Source organism: Pimephales promelas, chromosome 3, assembly GCF_988280905.1.
Source record: "Pimephales promelas chromosome 3, fPimPro1.hap1.1, whole genome shotgun sequence".
Taxonomy (NCBI): Eukaryota; Metazoa; Chordata; class Actinopteri; order Cypriniformes; family Leuciscidae; genus Pimephales; species Pimephales promelas.
Genome location: NC_142771.1, coordinates 3,679,756 through 3,701,355, shown reverse-complemented (window position 1 = coordinate 3,701,355; position 21,600 = coordinate 3,679,756). Strand labels below are relative to the sequence as shown.

The window sequence follows — 21,600 nt, the reverse complement described above, 5'->3', positions numbered from 1 at the left end:
GCGTGATATAAAGTCAGAATTGCGAGATATAAAGTCAGAATTGCGAGATATAAAGTCAGAATTGCGAGATACCAAAGTCAGAATTGCGTGATATAAAGTCGCAATTGCGTGTTATAAAGTCAGAATTGCGTGATATAAAGTCAGATTTGCGTGATATAAAGTCAGAATTGCGAGATATGAAGTCAGAATTGTGAGATATAAAGTCAGAATTGCATGTTATAAAGTCAGAATTGCATGTTATAAAGTCAGACTTGCGTGATATAAAGTCAGAATTGCGTGTTATAAAGTCAGAATTGCGTGTTATAAAGTCAGAATTGCGTGATATAAAGTCAGATTTGCGTGATATTAAGTCAGAATTGCGAGATATTAAGTCAGAATTGCGAGATATGAAGTCAGAATTGCGTGATATCAAGTCAGAATTGCATGTTATAAAGTCAGAATTGCGAGATATGAAGTCAGAATTGCGAGATATGAAGTCAGAATTGCATGTTATAAAGTCAGAATTGCGTGTTATAAAGTCAGAATTGCGTGATATAAAGTCAGAATTGCGAGATATAAAGTCAGAATTGCGAGATATAAAGTCAGAATTGCGAGATATAAAGTCAGAATTGCGAGATATAAAGTCAGAATTGCGTGTTATAAAGTCAGAATTGCGAGATATAAAGTCAGAATTGCATGTTATAAAGTCAGAATTGCGTGATATAAAGTCAGAATTGCATGTTATAAAGTCAGAATTGCGAGATATAAAGTCAGAATTGCGAGATATAAAGTCAGAATTGCATGTTATAAAGTCAGAATTGCGAGATATAAAGTCAGAATTGCGAGATATAAAGTCAGAAATGCGTGTTATGAAGTCAGAATTGCGAGATATAAAGTCAGAATTGCGAGATATAAAGTCAGAATTGCGAGATATAAAGTCAGAATTGCGTGATATAAAGTCAGAATTGCGTGTTATAAAGTCAGAATTGCGTGATATAAAGTCAGAATTGCGAGATACCAAAGTCAGAATTGCGTGATATAAAGTCGCAATTGCGTGTTATAAAGTCAGAATTGCGTGTTATAAAGTCAGAATTGCGTGTTATAAAGTCAGAATTGCGAGATATAAAGTCAGAATTGCGAGATACCAAAGTCAGAATTGCGTGATATAAAGTCGCAATTGCGAGATATTAAGTCAGAATTGCGAGATATGAAGTCAGAATTGCGTGATATCAAGTCAGAATTGCATGTTATAAAGTCAGAATTGCGAGATATGAAGTCAGAATTGCGAGATATGAAGTCAGAATTGCATGTTATAAAGTCAGAATTGCGTGATATAAAGTCAGAATTGCGAGATATAAAGTCAGAATTGCGAGATATAAAGTCAGAATTGCGAGATATAAAGTCAGAATTGCGAGATATAAAGTCAGAATTGCGAGATATAAAGTCAGAATTGCGTGTTATAAAGTCAGAATTGCGAGATATAAAGTCAGAATTGCATGTTATAAAGTCAGAATTGCGTGATATAAAGACAGAATTGCATGTTATAAAGTCAGAATTGCGTGTTATAAAGTCAGAATTGCGAGATATAAAGTCAGAATTGCGAGATATAAAGTCAGAATTGCATGTTATAAAGTCAGAATTGCGAGATATAAAGTCAGAATTGCGAGATATAAAGTCAGAAATGCGTGTTATGAAGTCAGAATTGCGAGATATAAAGTCAGAATTGCGAGATATAAAGTCAGAATTGCGAGATATAAAGTCAGAATTGCGTGTTATAAAGTCAGAATTGCGTGATATAAAGTCAGAATTGCGTGTTATAAAGTCAGAATTGCGTGATATAAAGTCAGAATTGCGAGATACCAAAGTCAGAATTGCGTGATATAAAGTCGCAATTGCGTGTTATAAAGTCAGAATTGCGTGTTATAAAGTCAGAATTGCGTGTTATAAAGTCAGAATTGCGAGATATAAAGTCAGAATTGCGAGATACCAAAGTCAGAATTGCGTGATATAAAGTCGCAATTGCGTGTTATAAAGTCAGAATTGCATGATATAAAGTCAGATTTGCGTGATATAAAGTCAGAATTGCGTGATATAAAGTCAGAATTGCGTGTTATAAAGTCAGAATTGCGTGTTATAAAGTCAGAATTGCGTGATATAAAGTCAGATTTGCGTGATATTAAGTCAGAATTGCGAGATATTAAGTCAGAATTGCGAGATATGAAGTCAGAATTGCGTGATATCAAGTCAGAATTGCATGTTATAAAGTCAGAATTGCGAGATATGAAGTCAGAATTGCGAGATATGAAGTCAGAATTGCATGTTATAAAGTCAGAATTGCGTGATATAAAGTCAGAATTGCGAGATATAAAGTCAGAATTGCGAGATATAAAGTCAGAATTGCGAGATATAAAGTCAGAATTGCGAGATATAAAGTCAGAATTGCGTGTTATAAAGTCAGAATTGCGAGATATAAAGTCAGAATTGCATGTTATAAAGTCAGAATTGCGTAATATAAAGTCAGAATTGCATGTTATAAAGTCAGAATTGCGTGTTATAAAGTCAGAATTGCGAGATATAAAGTCAGAATTGCGAGATATAAAGTCAGAATTGCATGTTATAAAGTCAGAATTGCGAGATATAAAGTCAGAATTGCGAGATATAAAGTCAGAAATGCGTGTTATAAAGTCTGAATTGCGAGATATAAAGTCAGAATTGCGAGATATAAAGTCAGAATTGCGTGATATAAAGTCAGAATTGCGTGTTATAAAGTCAGAATTGCGTGTTATAAAGTCAGAATTGCGTGATATAAAGTCAGAATTGCGAGATATAAAGTCAGAATTGCGTGTTATAAAGTCAGAATTGCGAGATATAAAGTCAGAATTGCGAGATATAAAGTCAGAATTGCGAGATATAAAGTCAGAATTGCGAGATATAAAGTCAGAATTGCGAGATATAAAGTCAGAATTGCGTGTTATAAAGTCAGAATTGCGTGTTATAAAGTCAGAATTGCGTGTTATAAAGTCAGAATTGCGTGATATAAAGTCAGAATTGCGAGATATAAAGTCAGAATTGCGTGTTATAAAGTCAGAATTGCGAGATATAAAGTCAGAATTGCGAGATATAAAGTCAGAATTGCGAGATATAAAGTCAGAATTGCGAGATATAAAGTCAGAATTGCGTGATATAAAGTCAGAATTGCATGTTATAAAGTCAGAATTGCGAGATATAAAGTCAGAATTGCGTGTTATAAAGTCAGAATTGCGTGTTATAAAGTCAGAATTGCGTGATATAAAGTCAGAATTGCGAGATATAAAGTCAGAATTGCGAGATATAAAGTCAGAATTGCGTGATATAAAGTCAGAATTGCGAGATATAAAGTCAGAATTGCGAGATATAAAGTCAGAATTGCGTGATATAAAGTCAGAATTGCGTGATATAAAGTCAGAATTGCGAGATATAAAGTCAGAATTGCGAGATATAAAGTCAGAATTGCGTGTTATAAAGTCAGAATTGCGTGTTATAAAGTCAGAATTGCGAGATATAAAGTCAGAATTGCGAGATATAAAGTCAGAATTGCGAGATATAAAGTCAGAATTGCGTGATATAAAGTCAGAATTGCATGTTATAAAGTCAGAATTGCGAGATATAAAGTCAGAATTGCGTGTTATAAAGTCAGAATTGCGTGTTATAAAGTCAGAATTGCGTGATATAAAGTCAGAATTGCGAGATATAAAGTCAGAATTGCGAGATATAAAGTCAGAATTGCGAGATATAAAGTCTGAATTGCGAGATATAAAGTCAGAATTGCGAGATATAAAGTCAGAATTGCGTGATATAAAGTCAGAATTGCGTGTTATAAAGTCAGAATTGCGTGTTATAAAGTCAGAATTGCGTGATATAAAGTCAGAATTGCGAGATATAAAGTCAGAATTGCGTGTTATAAAGTCAGAATTGCGAGATATAAAGTCAGAATTGCGTGTTATAAAGTCAGAATTGCGTGATATAAAGTCAGAATTGCGAGATACCAAAGTCAGAATTGCGTGATATAAAGTCGCAATTGCGTGTTATAAAGTCAGAATTGCGTGTTATAAAGTCAGAATTGCGTGTTATAAAGTCAGAATTGCGAGATATAAAGTCAGAATTGCGAGATACCAAAGTCAGAATTGCGTGATATAAAGTCGCAATTGCGTGTTATAAAGTCAGAATTGCGTGATATAAAGTCAGATTTGCGTGATATAAAGTCAGAATTGCGTGATATAAAGTCAGAATTGCGTGTTATAAAGTCAGAATTGCGTGTTATAAAGTCAGAATTGCGTGATATAAAGTCAGATTTGCGTGATATTAAGTCAGAATTGCGAGATATTAAGTCAGAATTGCGAGATATGAAGTCAGAATTGCGTGATATCAAGTCAGAATTGCATGTTATAAAGTCAGAATTGCGAGATATGAAGTCAGAATTGCGAGATATGAAGTCAGAATTGCATGTTATAAAGTCAGAATTGCGTGATATAAAGTCAGAATTGCGAGATATAAAGTCAGAATTGCGAGATATAGTCAGAATTGCGAGATATAAAGTCAGAATTGCGAGATATAAAGTCAGAATTGCGTGTTATAAAGTCAGAATTGCGAGATATAAAGTCAGAATTGCATGTTATAAAGTCAGAATTGCGTAATATAAAGTCAGAATTGCATGTTATAAAGTCAGAATTGCGTGTTATAAAGTCAGAATTGCGAGATATAAAGTCAGAATTGCGAGATATAAAGTCAGAATTGCATGTTATAAAGTCAGAATTGCGAGATATAAAGTCAGAATTGCGAGATATAAAGTCAGAAATGCGTGTTATAAAGTCTGAATTGCGAGATATAAAGTCAGAATTGCGAGATATAAAGTCAGAATTGCGTGATATAAAGTCAGAATTGCGTGTTATAAAGTCAGAATTGCGTGTTATAAAGTCAGAATTGCGTGATATAAAGTCAGAATTGCGAGATATAAAGTCAGAATTGCGTGTTATAAAGTCAGAATTGCGAGATATAAAGTCAGAATTGCGAGATATAAAGTCAGAATTGCGAGATATAAAGTCAGAATTGCGAGATATAAAGTCAGAATTGCGTGTTATAAAGTCAGAATTGCGTGTTATAAAGTCAGAATTGCGTGTTATAAAGTCAGAATTGCGTGATATAAAGTCAGAATTGCGAGATATAAAGTCAGAATTGCGTGTTATAAAGTCAGAATTGCGAGATATAAAGTCAGAATTGCGAGATATAAAGTCAGAATTGCGAGATATAAAGTCAGAATTGCGAGATATAAAGTCAGAATTGCGTGATATAAAGTCAGAATTGCATGTTATAAAGTCAGAATTGCGAGATATAAAGTCAGAATTGCGTGTTATAAAGTCAGAATTGCGTGTTATAAAGTCAGAATTGCGTGATATAAAGTCAGAATTGCGAGATATAAAGTCAGAATTGCGAGATATAAAGTCAGAATTGCGTGATATAAAGTCAGAATTGCGAGATATAAAGTCAGAATTGCGAGATATAAAGTCAGAATTGCGTGATATAAAGTCAGAATTGCGTGATATAAAGTCAGAATTGCGAGATATAAAGTCAGAATTGCGAGATATAAAGTCAGAATTGCGTGTTATAAAGTCAGAATTGCGAGATATAAAGTCAGAATTGCGAGATATAAAGTCAGAATTGCGAGATATAAAGTCAGAATTGCGAGATATAAAGTCAGAATTGCGTGATATAAAGTCAGAATTGCATGTTATAAAGTCAGAATTGCGAGATATAAAGTCAGAATTGCGTGTTATAAAGTCAGAATTGCGTGTTATAAAGTCAGAATTGCGTGATATAAAGTCAGAATTGCGAGATATAAAGTCAGAATTGCGAGATATAAAGTCAGAATTGCGAGATATAAAGTCTGAATTGCGAGATATAAAGTCAGAATTGCGAGATATAAAGTCAGAATTGCGTGATATAAAGTCAGAATTGCGTGTTATAAAGTCAGAATTGCGTGTTATAAAGTCAGAATTGCGTGATATATAGTCAGAATTGCGAGATATAAAGTCAGAATTGCGTGTTATAAAGTCAGAATTGCGAGATATAAAGTCAGAATTGCGAGATATAAAGTCAGAATTGCGAGATATAAAGTCAGAATTGCGAGATATAAAGTCAGAATTGCGTGTTATAAAGTCAGAATTGCGTGTTATAAAGTCAGAATTGCGTGTTATAAAGTCAGAATTGCGTGATATAAAGTCAGAATTGCGAGATATAAAGTCAGAATTGCGTGTTATAAAGTCAGAATTGCGAGATATAAAGTCAGAATTGCGAGATATAAAGTCAGAATTGCGAGATATAAAGTCAGAATTGCGAGATATAAAGTCAGAATTGCGAGATATAAAGTCAGAATTGCGTGATATAAAGTCAGAATTGCATGTTATAAAGTCAGAATTGCGAGATATAAAGTCAGAATTGCGTGTTATAAAGTCAGAATTGCGTGTTATAAAGTCAGAATTGCGTGATATAAAGTCAGAATTGCGAGATATAAAGTCAGAATTGCGAGATATAAAGTCAGAATTGCGAGATATAAAGTCAGAATTGCGTGATATAAAGTCAGAATTGCGAGATATAAAGTCAGAATTGCGAGATATAAAGTCAGAATTGCGTGATATAAAGTCAGAATTGCGTGATATAAAGTCAGAATTGCGAGATATAAAGTCAGAATTGCGAGATATAAAGTCAGAATTGCGAGATATAAAGTCAGAATTGCGTGATATAAAGTCAGAATTGCGTGTTATAAAGTCAGAATTGCGAGATATAAAGTCAGAATTGCGAGATATAAAGTCAGAATTGCGTGATATAAAGTCAGAATTGCGTGTTATAAAGTCAGAATTGCGAGATATAAAGTCAGAATTGCGAGATATAAAGTCAGAATTGCGAGATATAAAGTCAGAATTGCGAGATATAAAGTCAGAATTGCGTGATATAAAGTCGCAATTGCATGTTATAAAGTCAGAATTGCGAGATATAAAGTCAGAATTGCGAGATATAAAGTCAGAATTGCGTGATATAAAGTCAGAATTGCGTGTTATAAAGTCAGAATTGCGAGATATAAAGTCAGAATTGCGAGATATAAAGTCGCAATTGCATGTTATAAAGTCAGAATTGCGAGATATAAAGTCAGAATTGCGAGATATAAAGTCAGAATTGCATGTTATGAAGTCAGAATTGCGAGATATGAAGTCAGAATTGCGAGATATAAAGTCAGAATTGCGTGTTATAAAGTCAGAATTGCGTGTTATAAAGTCAGAATTGCGAGATATAAAGTCAGAATTGCGAGATATAAAGTCAGAATTGCGAGATATAAAGTCAGAATTGCGAGATATAAAGTCAGAATTGCGTGATATAAAGTCAGAATTGTGTGTTATAAAGTCAGAATTGCGAGATATAAAGTCAGAATTGCGAGATATAAAGTGAGAATTGCGAGATATAAAGTCAGAATTGCGAGATATAAAGTGAGAATTGCGAGATATAAAGTCAGAATTGCGAGATATAAAGTCAGAATTGCGTGATATAAAGTCAGAATTGTGAGATATAAAGTCAGAATTGCAAGATATAAAGTCAGAATTGCGTGTTATAAAGTCAGAATTGCGAGATATGAAGTCAGAATTGCATGTTATAAAGTCAGAATTGTGTTATAAAGTCAGAATTGCGTGATACAAAGTCAGAATTGCGAGATATAAAGTCAGAATTGCGAGATATGAAGTCAGAATTGCATGTTATAAAGTCAGAATTGCGAGATATAAAGTCAGAATTGCATGTTATAAAGTCAGAATTGTGTTATAAAGTCAGAATTGCGTGATATAAAGTCAGAATTGCGAGATATAAAGTCAGAATTGCGTGTTATAAAGTCAGAATTGCGAGATATGAAGTCAGAATTGCGAGTTATAAAGTCAGAATTGCGTGTTATAAAGTCAGAATTGCGTGATATAAAGTCAGAATTGCGTGTTATAAAGTCAGAATTGCGTGATATAATGTCGCAATTGCATATTATAAAGTCAGAATTGCGTGTTATAAAGTCAGAATTGCGTGATATAATGTCGCAATTGTGAGTTAAAAAGTCAGAAATGCATGATATAAAGTCAGAATTGTGAGGCAATGGACAAATGTTTGCACAGATCTCTTTATTACTGCAAATGAAAGGTTACAGACATTAACAGTGAGAAGAAGATAAACAAATAAAACAGAGCGGGAGGGGGGCGGGTCATTGGTTCAGAATGATTTAATTTGTCTGCTATTTCTTTGCACAGTAGCTAGGTGTCACTAGTGACTAATGCTGAATGAAGCTTCGAGTATTGAACCTTTGGGTGAAGCAATGGGCTGCGAGGTCTCAGTGGTTCAGGAAGCCTCATCTTGCCATCACTACTTCTAGTCTCGTCTATGAGGATGAGAATATTGCAGTTCTTCACTGACCCAACTCAAAATCGCCATCTTTCTATAGACTTCACACACAGTTATAACAGTTTGTATCATGCCATTTGCACAACTAATTCTTCTTTTAGAGTTTAGCTGGCGGTTAGCAAACCAACTTAAGGTGCATTTACCGCCACCTACCGCCAGTTGCACGACAAAACAGAAGAGATCATCTTCTTCCCATAGACAGTATAAAAAAATGGACAGAGCCATCTCATTGGAACTCCATTGAGACAAGTGAAGCCCATTTTTGGCGATTTTTTTTATTTTTTTATTTTTTTTTGTAGCACTTCCGTCCCTGACGCGCAGACTCAAACCGACTCAAACAGAGCTTGACTACGTAGATGTGACGTGAGTGACCCGTCTGTCTTCTAGTGCTGTGGCATGAGAAATCTGAATCATTCCCTTCTGAAACATAAAGAGGTGGACAGTATGAATAGGAGCTGTCCATGAGCTTGGAGCAGGAGAAACTTTTGCTAGGTATTCTGATTAATTATTTTGTCATTTTGCCTCCACGTCTCCCCGATTGCGCGCGAGCTTCTTCTCCTGTCCATACAGTAATCTCTTTACTGTGCGACAGAGAGTCGTGTGGGTATAACGCAATCGTTAGCCTACTTTCACTAAAACTGCTTCTACGAGGCCATAGCATAAGCTACAAGGTAATGGAGAATTTTATACATTGTTGTGTTTCTTTAGAAATAATTAGTGGACAAATGAGGTCTTCAAACGCCTCAGATGTAAAGTTATTCACTGTCAAAGTGACGCCAAAATGAATGGGAGTCAATGGAAATGCTAACGCAAGTGAAGTTCTGCTACAAGATGGCAGCTCCCGCGATGCTTCAACTAGTCGATGGATTACCCCCTTGCTTCTTCCGCAGAGGTTTAATGATGGTCGGCAAACAAAAGATAGTGACTTACCGCCACACACTGGACTGGAGAGTGAAATGTGGGCAAAATCCTTTTGAAAACTGAGCGGTACAAAACTTTGCCTAATTGTTTTGCTACTTTTCCTAAGTTTGCCACCTGGGGCCTGTTTCAGAAAGGAGGTTAAGTGAAAACTCTGAGTATGTTAACCCTGAAATGAGGGAAACTCTGGGTTTTCCGTTTCAGAATAGGAGGTATGTCAAACCTGAGAAAGCAGGGTAAAATAAGAATGAGACGTGCGTTAGTGTATAAAGTCAATTAAGCCAGGTGCAAGATAAAGCCCGTAGTCTTACATGCAATTTTGTAAATGAATCTGTTAATTCCCATAACCAACTAGCAAGGAAAAGCCTTTCATCACAATATTTCTACCAGAAAGACTCGGGAGATAAAATGATGTAACAAAGCATCCATTTATTGACAGCCCAGCAGGCAATTATTTGCGAAGTTCTTTGGCGTAGACCCCGTCCATAGATCGTAATCCGAGGGTAGCGGATCAGCATTTCCTGCCTGCAGACGAAGGCAGGGGCGCAGCCGACCCCCAAGGTAAGTATAGATGGGACCCTCCTGGTGGTGGTAGGGAGGGTGGAGGTTGTTGTCGCGTCGGCATCTGCGAACGTGATTGGATAACCTGAAGGTAACAAGTAATGTGGTAATTACGTCTTCCTAGCAGAACTTATGCTAAAGCTTTCATTGTGGTTGTCAAAACAATTGGAAACTAAACAGAGCTTCATTAATTGAGAGACAATATGTTATGTTTACATGACGGGTAGACTACTGTTATTTTAAGGGCTTGACAAAAATTTCATGATTTTCATGATAAGGTTGCAATTTGATTTAATTTTTGTCAATATCGCACTCCGCTAATCTATAACACAAGCACTTAATCATTATCTATCGCTAAGACAAAGACAAAAATCGCTTTTATAAAGACAATCTTGATGATTCAATTGATAAGTAGTTCGTAGAAGTCTTCAAGATCACAAAATTAAATTGTCACAACGCCCACCCATACAATCTGTCCTGCCCCTCATCATGGCTGTCAGGAAACTAATTGGTTTCTCCACTAGGTGGTTTCTCCACTGTGTGGATCTTCATGTGTATCTTCAGCTGATTTTTATAAGAGAAACTCTTTCCACACTGATCACACGTGTGCGGCTTCTCTCTGCTGTGGATCTTCTCATGCGCTTTCAGATTTCCTGACCGACTGAATCTCTTGTCACAGTGTGAACACTTGTAAGGTTTTTCTCCGGTGTGAATCCTCTGGTGCCGTTTCAAACTACCTGCTGTAGTAAAAGTCTTCTCACACTCAAAGCACATGTACTCTCTCACACCAGTGTGTATTTTCTGATGTTGTTGTAAACTTTCCAGCCGTGAAAAACTCTTTCCACACACAGAACATGAATGCGGCTTCTCCTTCGTATGAACGGTCAGGTGTTTCTTCAGGTTTGATGACCATAGAAATGTTTTGCCGCAGTGATCACATGAGAACGGCTTCTCTCCGGTGTGGATCTTCATGTGAGCATTTCGATCTCTTCTCCAAGCGAATCTCTTTTCACAGTGTTCACACATGAACTGCTTCTCTCCAGTATGAACTCTCATGTGAACATCAAGACATGATTTGCGTGCGAAACTCTTCCCACATTGATCACATGTGAACGGCTTCTCTCCAGTATGAACTCTCATGTGAACATCAAGACATGATTTTTGTGCGAAACTCTTCCCACATTGATCACACGTGAAAGCCTTTTCTCCAGTGTGGATTCTCATGTGACTCTTAAGGTGTCCTGCATAACAGAAACTCTTTCCACATGTATCGCATGTGAACGGCTTCTCTCCGGTGTGGATCCTCATGTGTCTCTTAAGTTTTGATGATTCTGTGAAACTCCTCCCACATTTATCACATTCGTACGGCTTCTCTCCAGTGTGGACTTTCATGTGTCTTTTAAGTTTATTGGAATTCACGAAACTCTTCTCGCACTGATGACATGCGAACGGTCTCACTCCGGTGTGAACTCTCAGGTGAAGATCAAGACTGTATTTGGTTGAGAATCTCTTGTCACACTGATCACACATGAACGGCTTTTCTCCCGTGTGGATCATCATGTGACTCTTAAGGTGTGATGAAATTGTGAACGTCTTCTCACATTTATCGCATGCGTACGGCTTCTCTCCAGTGTGGATCCTCATGTGAACCTTAAGGTGTTTTTTTTGTGTGAAACACTTCTCGCACTGATCGCAGGTGAACGGCTTCTCTCCAGTGTGAACTCTCATGTGAACATCAAGACTTTGTTGGTATGGAAAACACTTCCCACATTGATCACATGAGAACGGCTTCTCTCCGGTGTGGATCCTCATGTGAGTCTCAAGACTACGTTTGGTTGTGATACTCTTTCCACACTGATCACATGTGAACGGCTTCTCTCCGGTATGAACTCTCATGTGAACATCAAGATGTTTGGTTGTGATACTTTTTCCACACAGATTGCAGGTTGTAGATTTCTTGGCTCTTCTTTTCTTTAAAATATTCTTTTTAGTCTTTGAGCGACAAGGTTTCTCTCCAGGTTTGACATGATGTTCCTCCTCCTCTTCACTCAGTTCTTCTCTCTCCTCCTTCACTTCTCTCAGTTCTTCTCTCTCCTCCTTCACTTCACTCAGTTCTTCTCTCTCCTCCTTCACTTCACTCAGTTCTTCTCTCTTATCGCTCTCCTCCATCAGGTCTGACATGATAGAAAAATATGAATTGAATTTTTAGTAGATCAAAATAATTCAAATAGAGAAATATGTAGTGAAAGGACATACAAGTGAGCTCTGATGTAATAGTCAACTGCTTTAAAGCGCTACAATAATTTTTATTAAACAAGTGTCTTTCCATGAATGTGGTACATTTATTTAGATTTGGAATTCAACAACCAGGGTTGTAAAGTAAAGAATAACAAATACTCAAATTACAGTAATTAAGTAGTTTAGTAGCATGTGGTGAGCGTCCTGTTGCGTGCTTTTGTTTATCTAGTCATTTAGATGTGCTCCAGAGCGCAAGTGTTTAGTAACATCACGGTTTCTATGAATGTTTGCCCTTGTTGGACATTATAATGGTGCGTTCACACCGGACGCGAATAGTGCGAATGATTTCAATGTCAAGTCAATGCAAAGACGCGTTATGCGTGTAGAAATTCCTGCTGCGCGAATGAGGCGTAGAGCGCGGTGCGGAAGACACGAATATGCCTCATTCGCGCGTCAAATAGTTTGTGCTATTTGTGCATTCACGCATTTGACGCGAATTCGCGTCTGCCGCCCGAGTTGAAAAATCTGAACTTTGGCGTCAATTTGTGTGTATAATTTGAAAGACTGGAGCAGAACTGCTGATGTCAAAGACTCATGCTGTCCACCTGATCTAGAGCCGCTTGCGGTGTCATTCAGACCCAAATATCTTCCCCAGGAGTTTGGTCAGCTGGCTCTTGTACTTGTTTACATCCCTCCGTCTGACAATGTCACACGTGCAGCAGAGGCCATGGTGGCGCATGTCCATCAGATTGCATCCCCAGAGTCCCCGTTCTCATTTTTGCAGGTTAAAAAAGACACTTCCAACCCATCAACAATATGTGACATGCGCCACCAGAGGTGACAAAACAAGTGACTTCTGTTATGGCAATGTAAAGAACGCCTACAAAGCATACAAAAAACACCTCTTAGCACTTCAGATCATAACGTGATCCATCTGATCCCTGCTTACCGTACAAAACTGGGCGTGACAAAGAAGCAGGTGAAAAGGTGGGATGATAATGTGAGGTGAGTCTCTACAGGGCTGCTTTGACAGCACAGACTGGGAGGTGTTGACTCAGGGGAGTAGCCTTGAGGAAGCCACAGAAGTGGTTACTCACTAGGCTATTTCACCTGCTGTGAAGATATGATTGTCCCGCAAAAAACGGTTTTCTCTACTTCATGAGATCAGTCTGCAAATGTATACAATTTATAAAAAAATAAATGGAAATAAAAAAATTATAAATAAGAATCAGACTTTTTCAACTGTAATCTCAAGACAAACATCAGTGTGTGTGTGTCACAATATTTGTTCCTCGATCACGTCCCAGTGTATACAGTGAATGTATGCTGAAATTTTTGTTGCGTCACAACATAAAAGTTTAAGCATATGATGAATTGCCGCAATTGGTCTGACTGGCGCGTGAGAGAGACATGGGTGCACGCGCTCGCTTACCTCTCTGCCGTCGTGCGCGAGCCGCGCTTAGGAGCACAACATCTCGCATGCGCGCTCGCACTAGATTACAGGATATTTTGGGAATTAATATGCGGCGGTAAATCTAGTCGATCTCGAGTGGCTCAACAGGTAGATCTATAGACAAACTCATCTTTTAGGCATTTGACCGAAGGGATTGACACTTCAGCGTGGAAATCGGGGGTGTGGCGTGAGAGTGAGAATTGGCTCAATTGCATGAGTCTCACGGTGAACGCGTGAGAGTTTGCAGCCCTGCCAGGTATACTTTGCAGTAGACACATTGCATCTTGTTCTCCTCCTTTATAAACATATAATGATCCCAAACTTTAGACAGTCCCTGCCAATAATGAAGTCACACGAAGTCAAATGTATCATGCGCTATGGTGTGCTTCCTGAACAACGGTCCGTGTCGTGTGAAACAATCAGATCCCCGTGTGCGCGTCATAGGAATTTAACGAGGCTTCGAGGCAGATTTTTTGCCTCGAGGAATTTTTGTAATCGAGTAACTCGAGGAATCGTTTCAGCCCTAACTAACTTATGCATTTCTAACAGCTTGATTATATCTTAAGCTTACTCTAACTTATGCATTTCTAACAGCTTGGTTATATCTTAATGTCATTTGGGTTATATGAACGTCTTCCTTTAAAGGGTTAGTTCATCCAAAAATGAAAATTAAGTCATTAATTACTCACCCCCATGCTGTACCAACCCCGTAAGACCTTCGTTCGTCTTCGGAACACAAATGAAGTTATTTTTGATTAAATTTGAGAGCTGTATAACTACCACATTGGCTCCTAAGGGACTGCCTCTTGACGGCCCAGAAAGTCGATGAAGAAAATGTTTAAATATCCCAAGTGACTACCATGGCTCAACTATATGTTTATCAAGCGAAGCGAATACTTTTTGTGCGAAAAAACAAACAAAAATAACGAGTTTATTCGACTATTTCTTTTCTTCCTTGTAGGCCAGAAACGAGATTTCCTTATAGATTTGCGATCTGCTTACACTACTTCAGATCGCAATTCTCGCGCATGTGTCGTTTTCATGCGTTGTTTTTTCGCACAAAAAGTATTCGCGTCGCTTGATAAACATATAGTTGAGCCACGGTAGTCACTTGGGATATTTAAACATTTTCTTCATTGACTTTCTGGGCCGTCAAGAGGCAGTCCCTTAGGAGCCAATGTGGTAGTTATACAGCTCTCAAATTTAATCAAAAATATATTTATTTGTGTTCCGAAGATGAACGAAGGTCTTACGGGGTTGGTACAGCATGGGGGTGAGTAATTAATGACTTAATTTTCATTTTTGGGTGAACTAATCCTTTAAATGCTTATGAGTAGCATCTTTTCCAACGTTAGTAAAAGTTACACACATCTAAGACATCTAATAAAATAAAAGAAAACATATAGAAGAAAATAAAAGAACACACATAAAAGAAAAGAAACATATCTACATGTAAATATAAAAATAGCCATCACAGTATCGAAAAAAAGTATGGTTCAGGAACCGGTCTCGAAGTCAAGGTATCGGTATCGTACATTTTGTTACGATACCCAGCCCTACTGACACCACTCACACATTGCAGAGTCACTATAGACCATTTCACAAGATGTAAACAACACTGGTCCAGAAACACTTCCTTTTTCAGTTTGTAACTGTTTTCTTTATTTCACATGTAAAGAAAACATCTTAAAGATGTTTGTTTAACTTTTTGATTCAGTTTTAAATGTTCTTTTGGTTGTATTTTATCCCAGCTTTTATTTAGTGTTAAAAAACTGAAACAGGAAGTGCTTCTGGACCAGTGTTGTTTACATCTTGTAAAATGGTCTATAGTATTTTACCCTCGGGTCAGAGATACAGAGTAGAGGTCTTCACGGGTCCAAAAATTCATGCCCGACCCGGAAGAGACCCGTAATGTGCTACACCGAACCGACCCGGACCCGTAGTTCATTTCAAAAGTTGGACCCGGACCCGTGCAGACCCGAGAAATGCCATAAATGTACTGCCCTGCCCGGACCCGACCTGGACCCGTCTATTATTTGAAAACTGGACCCGAACCCGGCAGGAAGACACAAACCCGACTGGACCCGATTGTCACATATTATTTCACACGAGTTGCGAAAAATAAAACTTTTTGTCTTACCTAATTTTAGTAGCCGTCGTCTCACTTCCTGACGTTATCTGACTGACTGTGATGCACTACAATCCACCGACAAGAAAGCTCTATCCATGTTTTTTCTCTCGTTTTTCCAAGCTTAATCCACTCATTATTTCAGCTTTAAAAGTCCACTTGATGTCACGGTGATGGATGAAAAATGCAGCCTTGCACATGCACATTCTGACTCGAGTTAACTCGCATAATAACTTTAACTGTTTGCCCTTTTGAACTATAATAACGATTGCTTGTTCAGCTTGATCATATCTGTGCTCTCTGCTCTTCATTGATTCTGAATCTGACCACCAAAACTTTAAGATTAAACAAGACGGTTCATTTATATTATTATAAACATTGGAGAAAATGCAAAGCGCGGTTTGGCGGAAGCTCTGCTCTGGTTGCCATAGAAACATGACACGCGCTTGAGATCGCACTCCAATCGCACATGTATTACCAGCCCGTTCTCAGCGCGTGTTATATTAACGATAACGGGTGCCATGTGAGTAGTATTTCGCCGTTTTGTTATACGGCGCGTTCTATATGACGCTAAAGGATGAGAATGCGTTGGTATTACACACAATGTTAAACAGACCCGGGACCCGAAGTAACAGATTCGGACCCGACCCGGACCCGGCTGCTCATTTAAAATATAGACCCGAACCCGTACGGGTCCCGGGTCGGGTCCGGGGCCGACGGGTCTCGGGTGCACTGTGAAGACCTCTAATACAGAGGACTAAGGGAGCCAAGACAAGTTTTGTGCCTACTTCTATTGGAAACATGAATAGTTGATAAACTTATTGTTATGGAAATTATGTCCCTGAATCTTAAACAGCAATTAAACAAGTGAAGATCTCGAAAATTATAAGCATGAGTATTTATTTCTTATAAGAAAGGCAGTTCACACATAGACAAGTGTCTAACATGAGAAGCACAAAGGTCTCCTCCCCTTACCCAGTTTATATTTTAAACAGTACACCTCCCCCTTTTATCTCAGTTCCTCACACAGTTCTCGGAATTCAATAGCGTTTGTTCGTACCCAATTAGCGAGAAAATAGAAGCAAGCAGATTCAGAACACGGTTCGTTTCTAAAGCACGCGCAGCGTCATCACGCATCTGTGTTTAAAAACTAAGCTCATACTCGATTCTGAAATTCTCTGAATCGATCCAGGATTGTTGGGGAGAGAATAAATAACACAATATACATTAAAAATAAACTGTTCTTTTCTGAACGCCTTTTCTTTTCTAGCGTGGCAAGTTGATGCTTTATCTCGCAGACTGCTTTTCTCTCGCGTGTCACGTGACCAGTGTAATCGCAGCTCTTGCGATTACGAAATCGCGTTTCATCATATCGCGATTTTATCGCAAATGCAATTAATCGTTCAGCCTTAGAACACATCTACTGTATATAAGATCACATCTATGTTGTAGAAACACATTTATCTAGAATATAAACACATCTATGTTTAATAAAGCACACAAGCTGATATATCTGCGTTTAAAAAATAATTTCCATCACACTTATTCACCAAGACGTATGTCCATTAGGGGTGTGCAAAAAAATCGATTCACATTTGAATCGCGATTCAATCTTTACCGATTCAGAATCGATTCATAGAATTCCAAAAATCAAATCATAGGCTATATTTTTTAATGGCGTGCAGGGGCGGAGTGGCAATCGGGTAAGTCGGGACTTTTACCGGTGGTCCGGTAGTGTTTCTATCAGTGTTGTAGTACTCGAGACTCGGACTCGTCTCGGACTCGGTCTCGAGACCATATTTTAATGGTCTTGGTCTTGTCATGGACTCGGAATTGACTCGTACTCGAACATTTTTTTTTTTTAGGACTCGGAATTATTCCTGAGTCCACTCGAGTTCAATTCCAAATATTTTTCATGATTATTAATGTATGTTAATAAAATATTTCTTTAAATTGATTGACACGCTCAGTGATTGGTGATTTTCTAGATTTTCAACTGCGCATGACAAATTGTAATAAAATTACTTTTAACACCACCTACTATGTGGCCTTTTAACCCTAAACTGATCATATTTTTTAAACTAAGTAAGTAAATTCAGTAAAAAAAAAAAAAAGAGGATTTCTCTAAGTAAATAAAAGTAAATTAGGTAATCAACCCTCACTGGTCTCGGACTCGACTCGGACTCGACCGTCTCTGGTCTCGGACTCGACTCTCTATGGACTCGGTCTTGACTCGGACTCGACTCTCTCTGGTCTCAGTGTCGACTCGGACTCGAGTGAGGTGGTCTCGACTACAACACTGGTTTCTATGGTTTCGAGGCTGCGAGGGCCGGTCTGATAAATAGTTATTGCAAGTTCTTGCCGCCCGCTGGTCAAACTGTGCAGCCACTCTGCTCAATAAATGCATCGATCCGCAGATCTTATGTTTGAGTTCTGTAGATCTTTTGCCAAGCGTGTCAGAGGTTACGGGTTCTAAACCGCACTCGTATAGTTTTTTCTCTCTCTCATCAAAGCGAATATGTTCATCACGTTTGTGTGCATTTTATTTTGTGATTTCACCGGAGTATCCATAACGGCGGTAGATTGAAGCCGAGAGAAGACTGCGCGAGCCACAGAGAACACTGTATATCCATGACACTGATTGCAGCGGACACGAGCGCTCAGCTTGATTTCAAAAACGACAGGTCTCTTATTTAATAGCGACCTAAATGAATGCTCTGCTAGTTAACTGGAGATACCCGCAAATTACGCGCCTATGAACGACTTCACTGGATCTAAACAAATCAATCTAACCATAGATGTTACCAGTTAGCGGTGGCTTTTTTAAATCTATTTAAAATATTTTCGCAAGGGTTCTATGAAATTATATTTTTAGGAAGTTCAATGTTCCCAGTCGAGTTCACATTTCAACAGTCAACCTGGTAGCTGAAGTAGGCCTACTCCTTAAACCACATTTAGCATAATTGTTTGTTTGATCTGACTACAGCACTTTAAAGCTAAATGTAAAAGCTTTTTATTTAAGTTTTATTTTAAACTTGAATTAAATGTATTTAAAAGCTGGCCAAAGCTTGGCACTTCGCACTTTTTAGTTGCAAAAGTTTTTATTTTTGTATGAAGACATATAAAGTAATATCAAACTTTTCTTTTAAATTATGTCTACTGCAATCAATCACATAGGAAAAAGTAAACTACATTTATGTAGACCTGCGAATCGTTTTTTGAATCGAGAATCGTTTTTGAATCGAAAATCGATTTTGAATCGAATCTTGAGACAAAAAAATCGGTATCGAATCGTGACATTTTCTGAATCGTGCACCCCTAATGTCCATGTGTGCAGATTCGTGATTTATTTATCGCTTTTTATTTATCTATTTTTAACGTAACCTTTTTAACGCCTACTTATTTATCATGTACTTATTGTGCTTTGCGAGATTTATTTATTTATTACTATTTATTACTTGCGCGAGTGTGGTATACTGTGCTACGTTTGTGCAACTGTACACGCATTGTTGATGCTCAACATGAATGAAGTTCCTAACGGATAAATAAAGTTCTTTAAATTGAATTGAATGCAGAGAGATTTGTTGAGACAGTCCATGTCACTCCATCAGACACTAACCGTTGTTAAAGTGAATTTTTTTATATCGTAATAAATAATTTAAATCGCAATAAATTATATATTTACAATTGTGTATACAATTTAAAAAAAAATGCCACCCCCAAAATATGTGTTGTAGTCTAATCAAAAGGGCAGCAGTAATGTGTACACTTAATTTGGCAACAATACAGTGAATTAACAGTGAAGTTATTGAATATGTTTCATAAAATCCCATACAGTAGCAGGACAGCAGTTATGCTTGAACTGAATTTGGTTGAAGTTATTGAATATTTTCCATTAATAAAAATCATAAAATTATGCGAAAATACTTGTATAAGTTACCAAAATAAGTGTTGTAGTATAACCATCAAGACAGCAGTGGTGTATTAACTGAGTTTGGTGACACTATTGTGTGACAGTGAAGTTATTTGTACTACGATTCAAAAGTGGTGTCATTTGTGTAATGTTTAGTTCGACTTGTATTCGTGTTGTGTTCGAGTGTATTGCCAACTTTACTCAACTGTTAAAGTGTTAGTAACAACATGGTTCTAGTAGCCTAAGAACTTTTTCAGCGGATACCTCGTGTCTAAATCTGTGTTATCTTAATGTACCACAACAGTCATTAAATTTAAATAGACACCAACCTGCTTGTTCCTCGTGTTTTCCTCTCCAGGGTTCTGCTGCTTCACTCGAGTTCTCCTCAACCTGTTCTTTAACAAACATCTTCTTCTCAGTTCAGTTGCAGCACCTCCAGATATTCCTGCTCGTTTCAAAACTTCTAGTTAGTGATGTGACATTTGAACCGAGCTTGTGTGGAAAAAAAAAAAGCGCGCCAGATGAAGCCGCAATTCGAGGCTTGTTTTGTTCAGAGCCATTTGTTACCGTGAAAATCACGTGACTAATGACAAACGTTTGTGTAAAAACGTCATCGGTTCGCTCTGCGGTTCGGCTCGCGCCACCTTGTGGCTGTTTCAGGAACAGTAGAAGCAGTTGTAGAAGCAGAGAGTCAGAGAAATCTCATTATCGTTATTATTGTGTCATATATGTGTTAGGGCACCATATCAGTTATTAAAAATAATTAATATGTTATTACCAATTATAGCCTACTAGTTATATTCTTGTTATATTAATTACACAAGATTTTTTCGATTGCTTTGGATTTTTGGATCTGGACTGGACTGCTTTTTTATTTGGATTGCCCTTTTGGATTTGTTTGTTTTTTATGACATCTTCCTTTTTCGTGGTAATGGAGCCAGCAAGAAAGAGGAAATCCTCCCCTGTCTGGGCTCAACAGAAGCATCTTCATTTTTACCCGCTGGCACACTGACGTCCTCTGTTCCTTGTGAAAGGCTATTTTTCCAAGGCTGGAGAGGTTTTGTCCAAGAAGAGGAATTGTCTAAACCCCAACACACTTAAAAGAATTCATTTTCTCAATAAAAATCTATTGTAATCCTTTCCTTCATCCACCCCAAACTGCTGTGTTTACTGCAGTTTGCTTACTTTATACTCCCTCGAGTCACTCCACCATAAGCACTGCACTCAACACAGTCACTTTTGTTGTTCATACTGTCACTATCCATTTTTTTAAATAATTAATTAATTGTGTGTGTGCTGTGACCGTTGTCTCTGTACAAATTGCAGACAGAGAAAGAAGATACAAGTTTTATTTCATACCCAGGCAATGGACAAATGTTTGCACAGATCTCTTTATTATTGCAAATGAAAGGTTACAGAGACATTAACAGTGAGAAGAAGATAAATAAATAAAACAGAGCGGGAGGGGGGCGGGTCATTGGTTCAGAATGATTTAATTTGTCTGCTATTTCTTTGCACAGTAGCTAGGTGTCACTAGTGACTAATGCTGAATGAAGCTTCGAGTATTGAACCTTTGGGTGAAGCAATGGGCTGAGGTCTCAGTGGTTCAGGAAGCCTCATCTTGCCATCACTACTTCTATGAGGATAAAATTGGATTAACTTACATTTGAAATAACGAACTTGAGTGAGCAAAAGACACGATATGTGAACAGGCCCTTATGCTTCTGCGTCAAATGGACGGCGTACTCCCCCGCAGACCCCTGTGCGTCGACGCGAGCCCCTCTTCGACCCCTCCGCCGTAGCACGACATGCACCTCCAAATATTTGTAACTGTGCGTCGAGGCAACGCAGACTGCAAGGGCTGTGATTGGTCAGATTATACATCATTTCAGGAGTGTAGCTTTTCATGTTTCCCCCTCCCGCTATAGCGCCATTTTTAACATTTGCACC

At 37.9% G+C, this 21,600-nt stretch overlaps 2 protein-coding genes across 3 annotated transcripts in view; one reads left to right on the top strand and one right to left on the bottom strand.

The window, feature by feature from the left end:
- Nucleotides 1–21,600, top strand: part of LOC120486139 (uncharacterized) — a 128,190-nt gene that overhangs the window by 29,309 nt on the left and 77,281 nt on the right. The gene's annotated exons all lie outside the window — the stretch shown is intronic.
- On the bottom strand, nucleotides 10,055–20,215 carry LOC120484161 (uncharacterized). The gene is made up of 2 exons (XM_089129083.1): nucleotides 19,980–20,215; nucleotides 10,055–12,092 (listed from the first exon to the last, which is right to left on the bottom strand). Exons 1-2 carry the CDS (start codon nucleotides 20,056–20,058, stop codon nucleotides 10,423–10,425), a joined length of 1,749 nt encoding a protein of 582 aa, XP_088985209.1. The 5' UTR covers nucleotides 20,059–20,215; the 3' UTR covers nucleotides 10,055–10,422.

What these genes read in the sequence shown, in the direction of transcription:
- LOC120484161 (XM_089129083.1), bottom strand. Translation starts at nt 20,058, where the DNA reads ATGTTTGTTAAAGAACAGGTTGAGGAGAACTCGAGTGAAGCAGCAGAA. An exon ending in AAAACACGAGGAACAAGCAG is followed by an intron (nt 12,093 to 19,979) that starts GTTGGTGTCTAT and finishes CTATCATGTCAG; the next exon opens with ACCTGATGGAGGAGAGCGAT.